General features: G+C 46.3%; 6 protein-coding genes across 13 annotated transcripts in view; 3 read left to right on the forward strand and 3 right to left on the reverse strand.

Annotated features, from left to right (window-relative positions):
• LOC126565988 (rab3 GTPase-activating protein catalytic subunit-like) overlaps positions 1-12,804 on the reverse strand; it is a gene marked incomplete at its 3' end in the record, with an annotated part of 113,365 nt that extends 100,561 nt beyond the window's left edge. Inside the window, exon 1 of the mRNA XM_050223189.1 lies at positions 11,309-12,804. Coding sequence (XP_050079146.1) covers positions 11,309-12,801 — 1,493 coding nt within the window. The remainder of the gene's footprint in view (positions 1-11,308) is intronic.
• The window catches only part of LOC126564252 (dual specificity tyrosine-phosphorylation-regulated kinase 2), a 188,660-nt gene that overhangs the window by 158,991 nt on the left and 8,236 nt on the right, over positions 1-21,433 (forward strand). The window lies entirely within an intron of this gene.
• LOC126564041 (leucine-rich repeat and fibronectin type-III domain-containing protein 3) lies at positions 101-7,749 on the forward strand. Of its 4 annotated transcripts, none has more exons than XM_050220945.1 (8): positions 101-277; positions 363-1,313; positions 1,384-1,961; positions 2,023-2,379; positions 2,734-2,893; positions 6,271-6,535; positions 6,608-6,800; positions 7,340-7,749. In XM_050220945.1, the coding sequence occupies exons 1-8, from the start codon at positions 101-103 to the stop codon at positions 7,470-7,472; spliced, it is 2,814 nt and encodes a 937-aa protein (XP_050076902.1). In that variant the 3' UTR covers positions 7,473-7,749. The 4 variants fall into 4 exon arrangements, with proteins under 4 accessions (XP_050076902.1, XP_050076903.1, XP_050076904.1 ...); XM_050220946.1 differs by having other exon boundaries at positions 124-277; positions 2,746-2,893; positions 6,274-6,535; XM_050220947.1 differs by having other exon boundaries at positions 124-277; positions 2,749-2,893.
• Positions 13,116-14,168, reverse strand: LOC126565070 (endonuclease G, mitochondrial). The gene is made up of 2 exons (XM_050222208.1): positions 13,602-14,168; positions 13,116-13,525 (listed from the first exon to the last, which is right to left on the reverse strand). The coding sequence occupies exons 1-2, from the start codon at positions 14,166-14,168 to the stop codon at positions 13,136-13,138; spliced, it is 957 nt and encodes a 318-aa protein (XP_050078165.1). The 3' UTR covers positions 13,116-13,135.
• On the forward strand, positions 14,528-16,772 carry LOC126565989 (aspartate--tRNA ligase, mitochondrial). Its single transcript, XM_050223190.1, has 4 exons — positions 14,528-14,647; positions 14,735-15,385; positions 15,455-16,129; positions 16,197-16,772. Exons 1-4 carry the CDS (start codon positions 14,528-14,530, stop codon positions 16,770-16,772), a joined length of 2,022 nt encoding a protein of 673 aa, XP_050079147.1.
• LOC126564505 (diacylglycerol O-acyltransferase 1) lies at positions 17,093-19,769 on the reverse strand. 2 transcript variants are annotated; one of them, XM_050221571.1, is made up of 8 exons: positions 19,642-19,769; positions 18,919-19,047; positions 18,761-18,852; positions 18,523-18,684; positions 18,162-18,311; positions 17,732-18,078; positions 17,495-17,661; positions 17,093-17,418 (listed from the first exon to the last, which is right to left on the reverse strand). In XM_050221571.1, exons 1-8 carry the CDS (start codon positions 19,767-19,769, stop codon positions 17,097-17,099), a joined length of 1,497 nt encoding a protein of 498 aa, XP_050077528.1. In that variant the 3' UTR covers positions 17,093-17,096. The 2 variants fall into 2 exon arrangements, with proteins under 2 accessions (XP_050077528.1, XP_050077527.1); XM_050221570.1 differs by having other exon boundaries at positions 18,761-19,047.

Genomic DNA, 21,433 nt, shown 5'->3' on the forward strand with positions numbered 1-21,433 from the left:
GAATCCGTATGCCGCGGTAAAAGCGCATACCCTGTCGTTCGTTTTACGTTTTGTGTTTAGTGTTGTTTTTGTTCGTTCTGTTAGTGTTGCCGGCCACGTCATGTTACGGCGCGGTGCTGCTAGTGGTTGGTGGATGTCGGTAACCCTGCTGACGGTGCTTACCGCCCGGACTACCGTGGTGGCCCAGTGCCCCTGGCAGCGGGAGGTACCCGATCTGCAAAACTCGTGCTTATGTGCCTACAACCTCGGACAGGAACTGTCCGTACAATGTGATCAAGTGAGTTTGCCGGATCAACAACTCTACTCGATAAAGTTGTGTTGCTTAAAACATCCGCTTCCTCTACCTTTGCTCTTCCGTACAGGTTGATTTCCCCGTGTTAGTTGAAGCCTTAGACAAGTACGCGCGTGCTACACCTTTGGATCTGCTGTACGTAAACAATTCGACGATCGAGCAGCTAGAAGGCGGTTTGTTCGTCAACCTGAAGCTACACAACGTACAGCTCAGCAGTTGCAAAATGCGACGAATCGACGAAAAAGCCTTCCAAGGACAGGAAGCCGTGTTGAAGAACCTTAATCTTCAGGATAACCTACTAGAAGAGGTGCCAATTCGAGCACTCAAACCACTCACCATCCTGAACCTGCTCGATCTGTCGAAGAACCGTTTGCACAGTGTGCCAAACGATGCATTCGCTGGATTGCGCAAACTATCCACACTGAAGTTGTCCGATAACAACGTGACGCTCGCACCATTTGCCTTCCGGGGACTAGAGGCAAGTCTGAAGAATCTTAACCTCAAGGGCACCAAACAGAAGCGTGTCCCGGAGGCAGTTCGTGGTTTGCGCACGCTTGCCTTTCTCGATCTCTCGCAGAATGGCATCCGTGAATTGCCCGGTGGTGCTGGTGTGAAATCGTTTGATGGATTGGACGCACTGACCGCACTCAATCTTGAAAGGAACCTTATTCAAAGCTTGGGTGAGACGGCATTTTCCGGCGTGCGGAAAACGCTCAGTTCGTTGAGCTTGCTCAACAACTTGCTGGCTGAGTTCCCGGTCGGAGCGATCCATTCGTTGCGAGAACTGCGGGTGCTTGATATCGGTTTCAACCTTCTTACCGCACTGCCCGAAACGGCGTTCCGAGGTAATCCAGCCGTAACGCTGCTAGCTCTGGATGGAAATCCATTACCAACCGTGCCGGAGAAAGCATTGGCTCATCTTAATCGAACACTTCGAGGACTATCGCTTGGTGGTCGCTTCCTGCACTGCGATTGCAAATTGCGCTGGGTGGCTGAATGGATCCGAAATGGCGATTTACAGGTACAGTTCCAGATCCATTTTTTACCACAAGTTTCTAGCTATAATTTCTACATGATTTGAATTCTTCCAGGTAACATCACGCGAACGTAATCCACAGTTCTGTGGTTCTCCAAATCGCTTCCGAGAGCGCGGCTTTTACTCCATCCAACCGGAGGAACTCACCTGTCCAGAATCGGAGGTAGCTCTTGAAGGTCCGGTCGGTGTGGTTGAGTCTTTGTTACCCAAAACGACCACAGCTCGTACCACAACCGCTTCATCCACCATAACCACACTTTTAACGCAATCGACAACGCTCAGCGGCATTACCAACGCTACTGTTACCGTTGTGGCGACGTCACCTTCTACCACCACGCAGCAGCAAGGCTCTTCCTCAAACGCCGCAGAAACACAGTCTTCCAACAGCACAACGTCACAGAGCAGTACGACAGTAACTACAACGACACCTGCAACAACGAAACAATCGACCACAGCTTCAGCAACGACTACCACGACGACCAAGACACCGGCCACCAAGAATTGGCGAGGGAACGGTAGCAGCAACAACTCACCGCCTCACAAACAGCGCCCTCCACTGGTGCTTGGCTTCCCACCACAACGAGGCACCCAGATAGACGATTCCAAGGAGGTGCAGGTTAAAAATGCTTTCAGGTAAGACAGACGAAAAGGCGCGACTTTACATCCATTGATTCACACATTCTCTTCACTGCAGCTCGCGCCAGGACAACTCGGTCATCATCCAGTGGGACTCGGACACGGCCAACATCCTTGGCTTCCGTGTGGTCTATCGTCTGTTTGGCGATAAGAGCTTCAAGCAGGGCCCACCGCTAGAAGCGAGCGAGCGCGAATTCAAGATCAAGAACGTACCGTCGGCCGAATGCATAATCGTGTGTGTGGTGTCACTCGAGGAGATCAACGTAACGCCCGACACCGTGCCTTACACTCAGTGCCGGGAGGTGCGCACGGTAGCCTCGCCCGCGTCCAACATGGACAAGATTACGATCGCTGCCAGTGCTGCCATCTGTGGCACAATCATCGTTGCGGTGATCGTCTTCATTGCCGCTAGCAGGTAGGAAAGCGTGCACAGTTAGAAGGTCTGCTTGTCTAGACTTTGGAGAGCGTCAATTTTCAAAGTTTAGTAAACAAAACCTTCAACCCAAGCTATGTCTACTTCGCAACTCTATTCCTCTTGCATGTCCTAAGCCCTCCTCTAATACTCAAACACATACTCATGCACTTCCGCATTTATTTGCATCTGCACGTGATCGTGTTTTTTCTTCTTTCTTTCTTTTTTGCTCACCCTGCACAATCGGTTCAATCAAACCCACCAACCCACCTACCCTCGCACACGCACAATCCACCCACCTGCACCTCCACTCTTGCACACTCGATCGTGGCATCGACCGTTTGTCTACAACGACAGGATTCTTTTCAGAAGACGCTCCAAGAAGCTGCAGTCCCTGTCGCAACAGAAGAGCGCTTTGCCGATCGCCGGTCTGCCGGTCAACTGCTGCGGTCCGACGCCAAGCCCGAACGGGCCACTAGGGTCGCTGGCGACACTGTCCGCGTTCAACTCGCACAAGGTAAAGAAAAGCATATTTGGCAACCGTAACAAACTAACGATCACCAAGCTGTGAGACGAAGAAAGTCTCTTGGACCACCGTTTTAGCAGTAGTTTAGACGCAATAGTTTATAGCAAACTGTAGTTAGTGGTAGTGCTTTTAGTACTAATTCATCGAATAATCTTAGTATACTGAGCTGATAAACTAATGTACTCGCCATAATACTCGAAGAACAATTACCCAGCTCTCTTGGGGAACATTCATCCCACCGAACATGCCTCTTCTCGGAATCAATGCGTTCATACGCCAAATTAATATTTGCTTCTTTCGCCACACGACACCACGAGGATAGGAAAAAAGCTGCTATGAAATAGGTTGCATTTTGGGCGTAGATAGCAGTGACAAACTACGGTGTAAGATGGACAAGGAGATTTGAGGCTGATAAATAAAATTCGAAAATAAACAAAACCACATCCAGAATACGATAACTTCCTCCCCTTTAAAATTAACAGATACATAGACCATAGCAAAGATATTTGATGTGGCATCAACCACATAAAGGCAAAGCATTCATTAAAAACTTCAAACATCTTTGCGGCAAATTTAAGCTGTGATATCTGTTGTCGAAAATATGTGGGGTGCATGTGGTGATGGATTTTCTGGAATGCATTCCTGCTTCACTCATATCGCATGACACAACTAGACTTCAAGCGTGCCACCTTCCCATATCCCATTTTTTCTTTCCAAATTTTTAACTGACAACAATTAATTCCACATTGCATTGGAAGGAATTCTACACTGTCTGGGATCCATTTTTAACAGCAGCAGCAAAGCCGGAAAACTGCTACTTTTTTTCAGAGCAACAACAACAACAAAAAAACTCCCCAAAATTCTGCATGCCAACGATGGCGTCCTTCCATTTAGCATGCCGAACGAATGATGGATCGTTTGTAGCCAGATATAAAAACGAAATCTGTTGGTGGCGAGTTTTCCACACGGAGAACTTTCAACCATCCGCACGGAAAGCAACTCTGTTTGCGTACAACCCCGGACTGTGCGAACTGTGTGCATCCCAGGAAGTGAATCCTTGAAAGTGTCCAAAATTTGTGGTCAAACCTCGGCAAACGAACCCGATGATGCTTCGTCCTTTTTCTCTTTTCGTTGGCTTTGGTTTTTAATTTTCCAACGACGGTTGTCCAACCATTTGAAGTTAGTGTGATGGTGCAATGAAATTAGTGTGTATTCCTTCACTCAAACTCAATCCCACCAGCAGTTTGGCAACTTTAGTATTGAGCGAGACAGGGAATAGAAAAATAAAACTGTCTTACCTCCAAGTCAAAGTTCAGTAACAAGCAAACCGGTGTGCATTTCAGAGAGCAAATGAATATAAACTGTACGTACTGCATCTTTCTCCCGGCAGTGGCAGCTTTGTAACTTTCAAACGATAATAAATGTGATTAAAACTGACACATACACACACATACACGCTACGTTGGCCGCAGCGAGGACACAACATTCGCCCAGCCCGGTATTAGCCGGTAAAAGGATCCGTTTTCAGTTCGCGAACGTGACGCCGCTTCCTGGCAACTCCGGACCTTCCAACAGAATCACGTTTATGAGCAAACTTTTCTCACTTACCAAACCCCAAACTCCAACGCCAGCCCGTGTGGCAGTGCAAAAGTGCAATTGTGCATTCCGCCAGCATGAGGTAATGAAATTTTAAAATTCTTTCCTTTTGCCCTGCTCGCACCATTTTGTGTGCAACAACATCAATCACACTTCTCGCATTACGACTCCATTATTTGAGTTTAAAGGAAAGTTTGGCTGCTCGTAAAACCGGCACCACTAAACAAACCTGGAGGATGCTCGGATGACAATTAAAGGATTAGCAGCCAACAAATGAAAACACACTCAGTTCCGTAGTCGTATGCGGAGGAACAACTTTGTTTTGTAATGAGTGTTGGAAGGTTACACAAAAAAAGCGACTTATTTGACTCTGTGGAATTTGTTTTTAATGATTGGAAATTGCAATGAAAACTTTCAAGTTTTGATTTTATTGCATTTACTTCCTTCGGTCCTTTGTATAGGAAGAACTAGTTGGACATGTTTTAATAGTCTTAACCTCATTCAAAGTTTTATACATTTTTATGTTTACGAGCGCGAAAAAATCCACTTAAAATCAATGGCATCTATATGATGGAGATGCCTTCAACTCCAACTCCAAAGGAGAAACTGAAAAATATTCCAACGGTTGAGTGATTTTATCATCAAATTGCCACACAAAACTTATCGTTGCACAATCTGCCTTCGGAAGATGAAAAGCGCATATTCAACCTGATAACTGGCCCCCAACAGTTGTGTCCCACTTTCTCGTCTATTGAAAAACCTGAACTCCGATGTACACCCCTATAGGGTATAGGAACGCTCCGATCCGAGACTCTGTTTTTCGCTCAAACGAAGAAAAAGCGAAGCTTTTTTTTACACTCTAATTATTATTCTAATTCAATGGTACACACACCCTCTATCGCCTGGGTGGACCTGGCCCGGATTTGCAATTTTCCATTACTTCCAATGCCAAGCTTAATTTCTTCCGTTTGCCGATAAAAAAAAAGCACACATTGGAACGCCCGAATGCATGCAAACGTTTATGCAATGGCAGGTGTGCATGTGCCTGAAGAACATGTGCGGTAGTGAAAGAAACCGCATCCGCTGGCAGCTCTTGTTAGCTTATCATGTTTATCGCATTTAATAATCCGGAAAAACTGGGCCACACGACACCAGGCATCGCTGTTCGCTCTCCCCACTGATGCTCATTTCTTTTTTTTCCACTGTCTTTTTTTTTGCTTCAATTGCATTTTGGTGTGGTTTTGCTTATTTTTCATCCATTATTCTGCTCTGAACGCGTTGGAGCTTTGCAGTAGGCAAGGATAGACCGAGAGACAGCGTCCATTTGTCCAGAAGAAGATGTGCAGCAACCTGCAAATGTGTGACGATGGTGCAAAGAAAGAGAGAGAGAGAGATGAATGTTTCCCTTCTTGCGTTTTGCCAAGCGGTTGGACACAATAAAGGCTGATTGCAATTGGCAGCTCGTTCGGAACAAAGTGACTAGGGGTTATGGTGAGATAGCGTTGGTGATGGGTAATAGCTATAATGATTTTCACGGCGCTGGTGAAAACCAGGATCGTAATGGGCAACAGAAAGGATTGTAATGACACACCCCGAGCGCGACGACGATGCTTATGGAAAGCGTTGGTGACAATCATGACGATGATGATGATGATAACAACATTGGTGGTGGTTTTGGAATAATAAAAAAAAGACACGAATGTAAATTGATGGAACCGGTGGCTCATGCTGATAATGTTCTGTGCTGCTACTCTCTCTCCAACGGCGTGCAGCAGGACTGGGACCAGGTGTCAGCGTACAGTGGCCGCTCGATACCGCGGCCCCGCATCTACCCGATGGAAAATCAAGCCATCCCGGACGATCTCCGCAGCCACGTGTCGCACTTCTCGGCCGTCGGTGGCGGTGGTGGCGGTGGTCCGAAGGTAGGCAAGGCACGCTCGATCGCGGATGGGCAGTCGCATCACAGCTTCTCGAATCACTCGCAGCGTGGATATCTCGGTTCGGCATTTCCCAGCAATTTGGTTAACTCGAGACCAGGTAAGTGAACTTGTGTGTCCTCTTAACCATCTTACGTTACAAGACAAACATGTGCTGTGGTCTTTGTTGCAGAACTAAGACAGTCCAGACAGTCGCTAGCTGCCGCGTCGGAGCGTATGTCCCGGGCATCGTACGCGGGTTCGATCGTACACGGACCGGCCCATAGTATCGCTTCGAGCACAAGACGCACAAGGCCAAGGTCCCGATCGCGAGACCAGCTGAGTGGAGCGCACATCCACACGCATCAGCATCGTCCTGGTAGTCGGTAAGTTATTTCTAACATTCTGTATAATTTTCCAACGTCAAAGTGGTATATCTGTTACTCATCCTCAACATATGCATCTAATCAATGATCACATCGAAGGAAGATCTCTGCAACGCCTTTTCAGGCAACTATTCTGAAGCCTTTAAACCTCATCTCTTCCGAGAGCGGTCGGGAACTTTCTGATGAAGAGAAAAACATGGAGATTCTTGTTCATACATACTACGATAATGATGTATGCGTATAAAGACTCCATATTATCCTTGAAAAGATTGGAATGCTGCCTTGTATTTTAAATTGGGGAAGCTCTTATCGAATTCTGAACAATTTACTGTGACTGAATGAATTTTCAGATCAAAGAAGCAAAAATCAGATAATGTAATCGCTTGCCGTCCAACTCCCAAGGCAACAATCTTCAAGTGATCTTCAACATCAAAGCACACTCCCGTCAATTGACGACTTCCCGTCGAAATTTTCTTAGTGCTAATATGTCTTTTCTCTTCTCCTATCCTCCTATTCGTCACATCGCCTGTCCCCCACAGCTACTCCACCGCCGGCTCAACGCACACGCTCAACAACTATTGCGACACGTCCGACAACTGGACCGATCACGACATGGACATCTACATGGCGCGCAACCCAACGGCACGCAACGGCGGTATGGTGCCGTTATGAGACCGGCTGCTCGTTTCCTGATACGGTGATCCACCGCACGATTACGGCGAAGTTTTCTGACAGCGACACCCCGCCGACGGTCCTGTTGTGCCCTCTGCAACGGAAGACCGTCGGACGACGATAATGGTACCGTGCGATCTGTCCAGTACGGAGGCACCGCCCGAGTACAGCGAAATCAACGAACACGAAACGATCCCACTAGCAACGATCCGATGCAACGACGACTACGGTGTCGGCGGTGTGTCGGTGCATCGTCGAACGCCACCTTTGCTACGCCAACAGCACCACAAGCCGCGTGACTGTCGGCCAACAACACCGCCACTCGAGAGTTTGCTAGTGTCACCAAGCGGTCCCGGGTACGTCGAGTTGGAAAATTACTGCAATCGGCTGAAGGAGAACCTGCAGTACTGAGCTGCCGAGAAATAAGTTCTGCGCGTTAGTTTATCATTCTTTCTCCACCAACCCACCTACGATTTCGGTTCGTTTCGGGAATGGGAACATGGGTGGGACAAACATTGTAGGCAATAAAATACTTGTAAAACAAGTATCCCGCCATCCATTTGGCGGGATGCGGCCAATCGGGATACGATCTTTGGATAACAATACAAATATAAAAGCATTACATTATAGACAATTTCAATGACCAGTTATGAGCATAAGCTAGTGGAATTAGGAAAATTAGTCTTTAAGCAGCAAAACACGAAGAACACACACAAAGATGTGTGGGCCTTGTTTTTGGATTTAGCCTAAACAAATCAATAAGCATGACTGATGTCATCGGCGCAAGTGAATCAAATGGATATTGGTAAGAGAGTAGACGACAAAACCCGAGACGCGTAGTTAAGATTTCAACCCGCAAAGGACATACAAGTTCACATACCCCCACACACACACGCACACACATATCACCCAGCTTCATCTCGGAAGAAGCTTTACTAAACAAAAACTTGGGAACGGGTCCTGCCGGACACAGTGGGCAGGCAGTGTTAATAGAAAGCATACAGCGATTAAGATTCATCCCAAAAACAAAACGGAATGGAGTGTAGAGCAAGAAGAATATTTAGGATGACTTTGCAATAACAAACTTGTTTCGTGCATACAATACATTCGGAGCAAAGCGGGCTTTCAAATATGTACTCACGTTCCTCACCATTTTCCCTAATCGCACAACGCCTTCCTGAGAGGGATGTGTCCAACACAACCCATCAATTCTTATCCTCCAGGAAAGTGAAGGTGAGATGTAACTGTATTCTGTAAATAATCATCTCCACCATCCTTTCCTGGTTGTTCCTGTTTTTTCTCTCTCTCTCTCTCTCTCTCTCTCTCTCTTTCTTTAGAACGTTTAATGCATCGTTTGCCATCTTCCCTTGTGTGTTTATTGGTTTGTTTGTTTAGTTTAGTTGTCTATTTGTTTTTTCTATTGTTGCTTGTGAGATTTCTCGCGTCTTATATATTTTTGTTTCCGTTCAACAAAAAATCATCGAGAACTTCTAAACAAACGATACATTAAAGGACCAAAAAAAAAAACGAATGTCTTTGTACGTTAGAAGAATTATACGGTACAAGACATCAGTACGGTCATTCATTATTCGTCTGTCGATTGAAATAACCCAACGAATGGACATGAACAGGGCCAGGTGGATGTGGAGAAGCTAGCAAATACTTTCTTAATCATGCGCGAATTAAATTTTAGCTTTTTTAGTACAGCCAACATCCACCGATTTCCGGCTCTTCTTAACCATCGTTGGGGTATTTTAATTTAATTTTCAATCATAGTTTATTGCACACACTTTCCTCTCCAACAATCCTTCTTCCTCGGAATGCATCCAACGATCGATGCAGGTTGTTAAGTTTGTCTTGTAATGCGTAACTCGTTCGTAGCATTAACTGCTAAATGAAATCGTAGCCTCGTCGTTTAGTGAAACGTGCTAACCCTAAGTTTAACATTTGATAGTTAACAAAACGCACAACAGAGATAACACAAGAAGGATCCTTGTCCACTTGGAGCACGTAGAGTTTAAGCGAACTAGCGACTAAGAATACCAACTGTACGACCAAACGAAAACGTAACGTTGTTTGTTTGATTAATTGTTTGTGTTTGTCCACAGTACTAAATGCAATAAGTGTTTTGGGATGTTTGCAGCTATTTTCTAGAGCAATTGGAGTTCCCACTGAAACACACAGAAGAATCAAATGTCGATTAGAATAGCTGTAGTTGCAAGATAAAATTGATATAACATATTGTAACCAGTAACATCAAATCAAAGGTCTAAAACAACAAAAGGGATTCAGATATTGGGGAAAATTTTGGGATATGGAACACGAATCTGGGGCTACGAATAGGGAATTGGTTGGGAGCATAGTGTCTAGCAATGTAGAATGGAATTGTACATACAATTATGCACTGTTTGAAGGTGTTGTTTTGTCGTCATCTATGTGAAACTGTGTACTACAACACACCACTGTGTGCATCGATTTGGCCAGCTAACCAAAAGCGTGAAAGCATGATAATTCGGTTTCAAAAATTGGAGCATTAAGGAGAAGCAAATTCATCATTAGAGCATAGCAAAAAAAAAACAAATGAAAATCAAATCCGTACACCAAATATGAACAGCGGCATGAACAGAAGCACATGAACCTTTAATTTATTTTTTTTTTAAAGAGAAAATGCTAATAATGTAAGAAGGGCGAGATTCATCGAACAGATACAGCGATACGAGCGACGATCGAGGATGGTATCTATTTTTGTAGGTAAATAACAACAGAAAACCACTGGAAAAATACTCAGCATCAGCGTAGATAAATATGTGTCGCGCACATCCAAAGCCAGAGATGGTCTCCGAGATGGCGGCGGTGGCACAACCAAACGAAAAGGTAGCCTTATTTCATTCAATTCACGCACTGCATAGTTAGTCGTAGTGTAGTATACATACAATTATGCTAAGGAATATTTAAATGCGCATATACATAGAAGCCTTGCAGTGCATCAGAGGACGACAGGTCAATTGATTGCTTTGCGTGATGTGTGAAACAATTATGTGTACTGTGTAAGCGCCACCCAAGGACGGCGGTTCTTGACTAATCACGCTGTCCCTAAGTAATAAGAGCAATCGTACTATGGTAGAAATCGTTACTAGTTTTGAGTTTTGAGATCTGTTTTTCTCCCGTTTCACCGTTGGAAACTAATGTCAGGTTTTCCGTTGTCGGAACTATTTCCCACCCACCGGACTAAAACCTTTCCACATCGCGTCCCTTATTCCCTTCCTGAGCGTCCGCCCGATACGAAAACTTGACATTACATGAAGACGGGAATATTGAACACAGTTGAAAGTTAACATATAAAACAAGCAGATGAAACAAAAAAGATGTTGTAAAGAGACGCGTCCACGTGTAGGGCACGCAACGTGTAAGACAGCCGATAAGACGGTAAGGAACGAGAAGGTATCATTAATAATAGAGACCCGCAAGGTTTGGTGTGTAGTAATCGAATCGATTTAATTGTTAACACACACATACACCATTTTTCCCTATTTGTCCACCCCCTCCCGCCCCTATAAAACCAAGTGCAATGAAAGCTACGGTCTACGGACAAACGGACGGAGACGTGGCGAAACGAACAGGAGCAGTGTGTTAATTCGAATAATATTTATACAATATACAACCCTAGAACTATATATCGTAATAAAAAAACAGAAGCAAATCGTGCGAAAAACGCTATGAATTTCTCCCCAAACGCAAATTAAACTGGCATTCCCCTACGCGCAAGGGAACGCAATAAATACAGCTGTATATAACAATAATCAAATGAATAAAGATCAATTTAAAAGATAACTTACCCCGGTATTTGTATGCAGCGTTCCACACGGTACCGCATTTCCTGTGCAAATTCGGCCCACAGTTGGGCGACCGCGCGTTTCCCACCGAAGCACGCATTGCAGAGCGCCAGCAGTGTCGCCAACCGATGCACCAGCGAGTCCGGATTGGCCGATTTAATGCGCATCGGATCGAACTCGGCCGGACCGGTTACGGATGCTGAGTAAGGCCAGCGGGGTTCTTTCTGTGCGTCCGGAAACAGATAATAAAGCATATCCTTTAGCTGTTCATCGTTTATCGGACCCTCAAGTTTGGTCGGCGCTGTCTTTGGCGCCGCACCGATCCGTCCCGGGAAAACGGCAGATAGGCGCGGGATTTTAGATTCGGTAAGCAGATCGAGCGGATTGGCACCCTCGATCGGGGGCATGTTTGAGGCGAATGCGAGTTCGCTAAAGTATTCCGTTAGAGCACGCCGTGAGTCGGAGATTTGCAGATACTCCTGAAGACAGTCCGCCAGATAGCAGACGGGCGTGTCTTCGAACTGTGCTCGAAGACTCCAGAAAGGTGCTGTTAGTGGGTCAAAGTCAGAATAGGTTTGTGAGTCGACGACCACATTGTCTGCTACCTGTGGCCAGGTGCAGTGTACGGTTAGCTCAGCAACCGGATCGATTGTTACACCGAACGGAAGCGAAACGACGCCACTGCTGGGCCAATTCTCTGCGAAGGGAACACTTTTGTCACTGATGAAGGCTCCGGAAAGAAAGCGCGTAAGTTGGTACGTGAAGCGAACTGAAACCGCGACAGGATCCACGTAAGCGACACCAATCTTGCCTTTAAACACTTCCAACAGCCCGGACAGATACTTGCAGGTTGGTGGCGTTAGGTGCAGATGCACTATGTCGAACGACATCCGCACCGGCCCCGACTCACATACGCCCAGATACACGTGCTGCACCTTATCCATGGCCTGCACAAACACCGGCACATCGCAACTACTTTCCGCAACCGCAATATGCACCGAGCTCATCAGGATACGGATCTGGCTTTCGTTCGAGATCGATTTCCTCACCGGCCTAACGATCACAAACTCGCGCAATCCGTACCACTGAGCGAGCGGATGCAATTTCTGTTCCTCGTCACCAGCTCCGTCTGCTGATCGCTGACCACCGTACGCCACACAGTAATCATTCTCAATCGACATTAAATCCGCGAACGTTTGACATCCGGACACGGGTTCCGATGGTTCCGCACCTTCCGCTTCCGGTTCCAGCACCGCACGGTAATGCACAACCTGCAGCTCAACATCCGCGAACTTGATCGTTTCGCGTGCCACATTCCAACGGCAGCTCGCTAGCTCGTGGTGTCCTAGCTTCCGGAAGGTGCTTTGTCCGAACGAGAGCTTCCATTCGTGAAATATTTCCTCCAGCCGTGCATTGAACAGCTCCCAGTCGGAGGCGGTCGTGAAGTCTTGCTGGAAGAACTCGGTATCATCGACCTCTTCGTTTGTTACCGACATTGTTTTTTGAAGATATTGCAGGAAAACCGGGCAAATTGGAGTGAAAAACACACGCGGAACTACACAAAACACAATTTCACTTTCACTAATCGCAAGTCACGGAAAAACCGAGGCACCAAAACGAAGCAAAGAAAAGCGTAAACAAACAACTGTCTGTGAACTGTCAAACGGTGGCACGTTGTAATGGTGTGTGTGACATCTCGAGCTATCGCGCTCTGTATCTACAAATCAGCTGTTTTATGTTGAAATTGTTTTGCATAACTAGAAAAAAGGATTTCAATAAACAATTTAAAACTATAATCTCTTCTTTTATTACTTTCTCTTTGTCTTCCTTTCACACTTTCTTGCCATTTATCTTCGCCAGCTTGTTTCTCGCAATCTTGTCGAAAAACAACAATCCAGCTGCCCGTTCAACCGTCTCCGGTGGAACCTGATACATGGTCAATGGTGTCGCGTCGTCTATCTTTTGGTTTGGCAGTACGTAAGATTCCATCTCCAACCGACCATCGGTCGTTTCCATTACAATGACCTTATAGAAATGTGTTGGCACGGCTACATTGTTCGATCCGATCACCTGGTACTTTACGTACAGTTTGCCATCATCTTCCCTTCGGGGCAAATACAGTGGTCCGGTACAGCAGTACACGTTTGGAAAATGTTTTGTCAGCTTTCTCACGTAACGCTCCAGATGATTCCATTTATCACGATTGAATCCCACACCGACCTGAAAGCTCGCGTGAAAGACAAAGAAGAATCGTATTAGTGTTTTGCTGATATAATTAAAACAATTCCTCACTAACCTGCGGTGCCATATTTGTCAAGAAGAACGTCTGATCGCAATGCTTTTGCTCCATCCGATGGTTTCCTGCCGCCGCTAGATGACCACGATCGAACCCAGATCCTTTATAATCGGTGTTTAACGAGCGGAAGAACGGGTGAATACTTTCATCCGCTTTAAAATCGCTTTTTGCCCGATCTACTGCATCATTGTGCTGCACTGACCGGGGTGTTAGATGTTCAAACACCCAATGGGCAACACGTGTCCTTCTATCGTACGAAAGCACATAATCGTCGAACGAACGCACATTATCCAAACCGGGAAAGCCAAACTTCATGATCTGACCAACACGGCTCACGTTTACCAGGGCCGATGACGGACTTTCAGCAGGGATAGGAGTGGCTGCGGACACGGTTCCGAAGATGGGCAGTCCCGGTTTGGAGCAGAACAGTTCCTCCACCTTGCCGGTGTTTACATAATCAGCAGGCCTGATCAGTTTCCTTCGTTCGAGGTACGTTCCAGTTAGATAGCCACCGAAACCAACCGACGAAAGCACCAACAATCGGGACATTACATTTTTGGATGCCATTATTATCTAAAATTACACTTAAAACATACTATAAATGCTACACGGACACAAAACTATTGCACAGAACGCAGCACATCCAATGCCTGCATGGGATAGAAGATTTATTTATGCGTGCAGAACGAAATCAAAACAAACAGCTGTACACGAGCGAGGGGTAGGAATATTGACAGTATGCAAGCTGTCGCATGCGATGCTGTCAGCTTGTTATTGACAGCTGTAACTCACAGCAACAACAAACTATCCCTGCCGGTGTATTATTTTATTACACATAGAGGGAGAAAGTGTTATTGCACAAAGTGTATTAATTTTAATGAAGTGAGTGTTAAATGTTTTAGAAACTGTTAAAAATGTTAAGAAGCATGGTCTGTCCTATCGCAAACGCTGCAGTTAAATTCCCCTTCGGATGTGGGGCTACCTTCCTTCGCAAAGCAAAGGCTTTCGATAAGCTATCATTGCATCAGTATTGTGCTCTGCGAACGGCAAGTGTTTTATCATCACTCAATATTATCAGTTGAAGATACGTTATTTGCATTCAATGCGCTTACAATATATGATTTTTCTTTCAGCATGACCGCATTCCTCTAAACGAACAGCAAAGGCGTGATTTCAATACATCCACGATACGAAATCAACTAAACGAAATGAAAACACAATCGTCCCAACAAAAAGATCCGTTGCCTTCACCGAGCATAAATCAGTTCACTACACGTTCACATAACTGTGGGGAATTGCGACTATCACACGTAGGACAGGAAGTCACACTTTGCGGATGGCTCGAGTATTCCCGCATGAACAAATTCTTCACTCTGCGTGATGGTTACGGAACCGTGCAAGCTCTCATTCCGGAGGATGTATACCAAAGGTTCAACTTGGATGGATTGGCATTCGAATCGATCCTACGCGTATCGGGAACGGTTCAGTCACGTCCCGAAGGTCAAGCCAACCGTACCTTACCCACGGGTGAGATAGAAATTCACGTGAGCGGGCTGGAAGTGTTGAACGAAGCGAAAAAACGACTTCCAATCAACGTGAAGGAATATAATCGTGCGAAGGAAAATCTTCGTCTCGAGCACCGGTACATCGATCTGCGAAACCGAGACCTGCAGCACAATCTACGGCTCCGATCGCAGGTGATCATGAAGATGCGTGAATGTATGATCAATGAGTATGGGTTTGTGGAGGTCGAAACACCCACCTTGTTTCGCAGAACGCCTGGGGTGAGTGTGTCGTATTCGGGAGAATTCATGCGAGGGGAAAGCTTATAGTCTTGGTTTTTTTTCTTTCAGGGTGCACAAGAGTTTGTAGTCCCATCGCGGAAAGCTGGCCATTTCTACTCACTCGTGCAAAGTCCGCAACAGTTCAAGCAGATGCTGATGGTTGGAGCAATCGATCGATATTTTCAAATTGCACGCTGCTATCGTGACGAATCGACCCGGCCCGATCGGCAGCCCGAATTCACTCAACTGGATATTGAGCTGTCTTTCACCGATCGTGAAAAGGTGATTGCTTTGATCGAACAGGTGCTAATGCAATCGTGGCCATACGCTGACAATCCCATTCGCGGTCCGTTCCCTCGTATGACGCTAGCCGAAGCGATGGAACGGTTCGGGAGCGATAAGCCCGATACACGATTCGGATACGAGTTGCAAAACTTCAGCGAGATGCTTGCTCTGCAATTAATTCCCCCAGCTGGAGTGCATCAGCAGGATTTTAGAGCGTACGGAATCCTTGTTCGGGCCGAGGAAGCCCGAAACTTACCAGCTGGATTGAAAAAATCATTGGAAGAAATAGCAAAGAAGAGTAATTTTTGTAAATTTACTCAAAGCAAGGTAACACCAGACTGGAGTTCAGGACCGATTGTTCGATTGCTTGGAAAGGAAGCAGCCGAAGCACTGTGCAATCGAATGTCCTTACAACCGGACGATCTATTGCTTCTTGGCTGGGGAAAGCAAACCTATGTGGTAAGCTAGACCCTGAAGATTTTCTTCTAATTTCCATCATTTAATAAAAATTCCCTTTTCCTTCTAGCAAAACATGATGGGAAGAATTCGCTTGGCTGCCTACGAAGCTTTGGAAGAGCGAAATCTCGTACCAAAACGGCAGTCCCATGCACATAACTTCCTCTGGGTGGTAGATTTCCCCATGTTCAGTGAGAACGAAGAAACGGGCCAAATCGAAAGCACACACCATCCATTTACGGCACCACACCCGGAAGATGCTTCTGCATTGAGCGCACTAAACCTCAGCGACATTTACAACATTCGCTCGCTAGCTTACGATCTTGTGTGGAACGGTGTGGAGGTTGGTGGTGGATCGATCCGTATCCACAACAGTCAGCTACAGCGAACGGTTCTAAAGGATGTGCTAAAGATCGAGCACGCTCATCTCCATCATCTTCTGGAGGCGCTGGAAAGTGGTGCACCACCACACGGTGGCTTTGCGATCGGCCTCGACCGGTACGTCGCTTTACTGTGCAATGCGGCATCCATCCGGGAGGTGATTGCATTCCCCAAAAGCCTCGACGGCAAGGATCCACTGTCGAAAGCACCTGTCCCTATTAGCGAAGAAGAGAAGCGGATCTACCACATCCGGGTGGTAGAATAAGCCCGATGCAAGGATAGTTCTAATGGTATTTTAATAAAAGAAAGTATGAAATTCGTATTTCAGTTCTCGATTCACGTTCATGCTGAGACGGAAAGAACAAAATACTCCTTTTTTATTATAAAAAACGGACAAAAGAAAAACATGAACATGTACAAAAAACAAAAAACGTTTGCTTTATCAAAACGATGTACAAAATGATACGAAAAAGGCACACAACTACAAGTGTGTGATTGAATGCATTTGCAAATGGAAACAGTCTGTGAAGGTGACGCGTGGTGTGTTTTGAAATGTCCCACAACGACAACCGTAGTGGCCACTTTGGTCCTACACCAGCACATCGTTGTAGTTGGTGATGACAAAGTCGTGATAGTACATCATGATCGCGAGCGGCTGGCCCAAGATAATTGAAGCCCACACGAGCATATTGCCCCACCGTGGACCGTAGTTCGTCTCCATGTACTTGGCGACGAACGAGAGCGGAATCTGCGCCATCATACCGGTGAAGGCCCACACCTTGAACGTTTTGAGCGGCACACTTACGAGATACTCGTGAAAGAAGGCACTGAAGAAGAAGACAATCACCGAGGCGGCCACCTTGGAGTAGCCTAGCTCCACCACCGGTATGTACAAATGGCGTACGCACCATCTAGATAGGGGACATTAGGGAATTATCGTTAAAAAAAAAAACTTCCACATGCGACTAAGCGCCTCAAAATACTGACTTGTGCACGGGCATGTTCCAGGTGCGCCAGAACGTGTCAATATTGTTCGCGTTCCACCAGTCGCTGTAGAAGTTACGGTCGGCAAAGTGTAGCAGCTCCCCCATTAGGTTCAGGAAGGAATGGAACGTTAGGTAGAAGAAGCACAACCACATCAGATGGTTTGGAATCTGCCACGTACAGGTAAGGGGTCACAAGAGTTAAATTGAGCTCACATGACAGAGTGTTACACGAACTTACGGCAAGTTTCAGCAATCGTTCGGCCGTTTTCGTGAGATCCATGTTTGAAAACGGTACGAGCGAGTTCCGCACCGATGGGATCATCCACTGCTGGAACAGTCCCATCACGATGTGCACACCGATCACCACCTCCAGCATGCGCTTGATCAGGAACCGCTTCCGGATCCGGTTCGTCTTGGGGAAGTTAAGCTCGTAGCAAAGGGTGGGCGCCAGCAGGAAGTAGAACAGATCGACCGGATGCAGATTGTCCGGGTAGTGTATCAGGTCCGGTACTTTGTCCTTATCGTTGCAATAACCGGTCGCGTTACCGTTTGCCGTCCGTTCTGCTTCCTGATCCCGTCCATTCTCTGGTATTCAAGTAGCAAGTACAGAGGTCACTACACGGAAGCCCACACCGCACGAGATTCCGTTTTTAAAAGGAGCTACTTACGCAACTGAGCTATCGTGATGCTTTGTCGCCGACCGGAACGACTGTGTCGGTGCTGCTTCTTTTCCGTGCGACACCACAAATTCACCTGCACGTAGCTCCAAAGCTTTAGGAACAGTATGCAATAGATGAAACATACCGTCATAGCTCCCACTGTTGGGAAACAGAGAGAGGTGAGAAGGTGAGTAGAACTATGTGTGTGTGTGTGATAATTATAGCTAGTCTCGCTAGTTCGACAAGTTCAAGGGCTACACGCCCTACTGGTCGTAACTGTGGGGCTGAGCTGATGAAGTTGTTACACAAACGGTAATTAAACTCCATTCTTAACGGGCGCAAACCCGGTCATTTGGTGCTTGCCACATACCTAAGCTAAATATATGTCCCTTCACGTGTATCACAACCATCGGGATCAGCACCAGCACAATGATGTTGATGATGTGTACCGTCATTCCGGCACTTTCGGGAATAATGTCGCTCGCTAGAGATCGTTCCATCATCAGGCAGATCATCACCGGCACCAGAGAGTCTGTAAGATAATCCAGATCACAAAAATGAGGATAAATGGTCCGCAAAGATAAAAACCTTCATCTATCGATACTTACAGCTCACAAGCAACAGCGATGGATAACCTTCACCTTCACCCTTCCCAGTAAGAACCGTAAACCACTGTACCGGATCAACGCGAATACCGTATCTGACGAGATCGAACACAACCGTTAAGAAATGAACATAATCCGGTGGCATCATTGCCAGTACGTACTTGATAAAGTTCTCGAGCACCAACCGAATGCCTCCCATCGTGAGCAGCAGAAAGCCCCAATTGACTAGACCGGTGAAATTGTCGAAACCGGAGCTCCAGGAGAACAGCGAATCCCGCGGTCGGTGGCATCTGCAGAGACCAAAAAAAAAAAAAACAAGCTGGTTAGAACTCAGCGACAATGGACCATTAGCTGGCTGGTTGGACATGTTCCGTTTTGTGCGGAACAGCCCATAAATGCTTTCTTGGAAACACGGTTAGTTCTTGGACATCGTATTCTCTTTTCGGACAGCCATCTTTCAAGTTGCAATTAATTTGCGGACAGATTAATCAAACTGCAACTTGCGTGTTGCAGTTGTGTAATTAAACCTTCGCTTTGTGCAGGTCACTTAACGGGCAGGTGTCTATCAATCGATCAGACGTATCATTGGCAAAGTCAGCGAACTTCATTTCCTCGTGGCTTGCATGTTCACGCAAATGCTCCGTCCTACAACTGCTGCTGATAACGGGCTGAACTTCCTTGACCCAGTGATCAATCGCTTTAACTCGTTACCGAATACGCCATCCAGAGACACAGGGAGAGAGGTCAGCATGAGACAAAGTCCAAACTATTTGCAACTTGCCCTTTTTTTCGCCGAAAATGAATCACGGTGGTCTTCTTCACATACACACACACACACACACACACACACACACACACACACACACACACACAAAATTACTCACGGTTTGTCCGGTTGTGATTTGCGCTGTTCCGACTCCTTTTTGGTGATCTCTTCCGCACGGGTAACGCTTTGCGTCCGTCGGTACCGGACCTTATTTTCCTCGGTTGCAGCATGTGTTTCGCCCGACATGGTTGTCTCTTTGGTTGTTAACTACGGTACACAGACGCGCGATAGATGTCTAGAGGGGCGACAAATCGTGCGCACCGGACACAGTAACTCTACCGGGGAAAAGGAAAATAAACGACTGTGGATGATAAGGGAGGTCTTTAGATGGGTTTAGACGTTCAAGGAGAGGGTGCTTCTTATCGTAGAGTGAGAAACCTATTACACTTTACAGCAGTGCTGTGTGTATCGTAAGGTCTTAGACTGTCGATATCGAAGGATTAGAGGTACTGATGGCGAGAGCGTTTTTCCTCCAATCATGATGACTTTAAAACAGTACCCCACGCACGATTGGTGGTCCTGGTTTTATCTGATCTAATGTTTATCGAAAGTTTTTCGGTTCTCTCTTGAACTTTACTGTAATCTTTTTGACATAAGATATTGCCGAATAGAGAGTTCCTACTACGTTCCCTGTGTACGATGGTGTTTTTATATTGCCCATCCTTCAACAACACTGTCTCATGGTTGTCTCACGGTGATAAGCAACTCAAACATGTCTGCGAGGGACGTGATGCACCGACCAAGAAATGGGGTCATCCTGATTGCTAAAATGCAATGTAAATAAGGCGGAAAATGGGGCTTTCGGTTTCCTCTTATCTCCAGGTAGAAACCCATGCTCAATCCCGCAACAAGAACTAGACCAAGGCTATTGACCTGAAACACACAGCGCGGCATTTGATTAGCATTCGATCAGGTAATGGAAACGGTGTTATTTGAATTGGATTGCTTCATCCAGCATGGGGATCGGAACAGTGCGTCATTCACGTGTGGCACGACGATGAACTTGACCCTCGCGCTACTGCCTCAGTGGACATCATGGCACCACCGGCAGTGTTGAGAGCACGCACCCTGTCATAGCGTGATGCAATCGCACGCGTTATTTAACCGCCAGTTTGCCAATCCAGAGTGGAGCGCGCCATTATCTTAATCTCATAATTCAATTGTTTTACCCGCGGAACTGGCACTCTAGAATATGCACCTGGGAATATATATGTGATGCAACTGTGCGGCTGTTGCCGATATACGTGACGATGAAAATGCATCGCAAAAACCTAAACGGAAAATGAGCGATTAATAGTGAAGTTCTTCCTTCCTGAAGTTCGCAACCGAACGAACCGATCAACCTTGGCGTTACTTCTGACATACACAATACCCCAACACCTTTAGCCTCCCGGTTGTGCCGGTTGCACTTGTTAATTACGCTTATATGGCACAGGCAAGCTGCTACCACCTGGACACATCAACGCAACAGCGGTTAAACGACACACACAGGGACAGACAGGGCTTATGCGCCATCCAAGGTTAAGCACACTTAGTCATAAGATGGTCAAAAACAGGTTTTTTTTCGGTGGGGTGGTTTCTCTGGTCTGGTCGTTTCGCGATCTTTGTGTACAAACAAATGGCCGTATAGTACACTTGTACCCTCAAATAATTAACTTTACGCGCCCCGAATTCTCGTCGCGCAATGTGTCTTTCCGACCAACACGCCATCATGGACGCGGGAATGTTATTGACCTGTTTTTTTTTGTTTTTTGTTTGTTTTTCAACGGTCGTTCTGTCGGCACCAGACGCCACTAAATTGGAGCTAAATAAAACCGAAGAAAGGCTCTGGAAATTGAGGGGAAGTTTCC

Source organism: Anopheles maculipalpis, chromosome 3RL (assembly GCF_943734695.1).
Source record: "Anopheles maculipalpis chromosome 3RL, idAnoMacuDA_375_x, whole genome shotgun sequence".
Classification (NCBI taxonomy): Eukaryota; Metazoa; Arthropoda; class Insecta; order Diptera; family Culicidae; genus Anopheles; species Anopheles maculipalpis.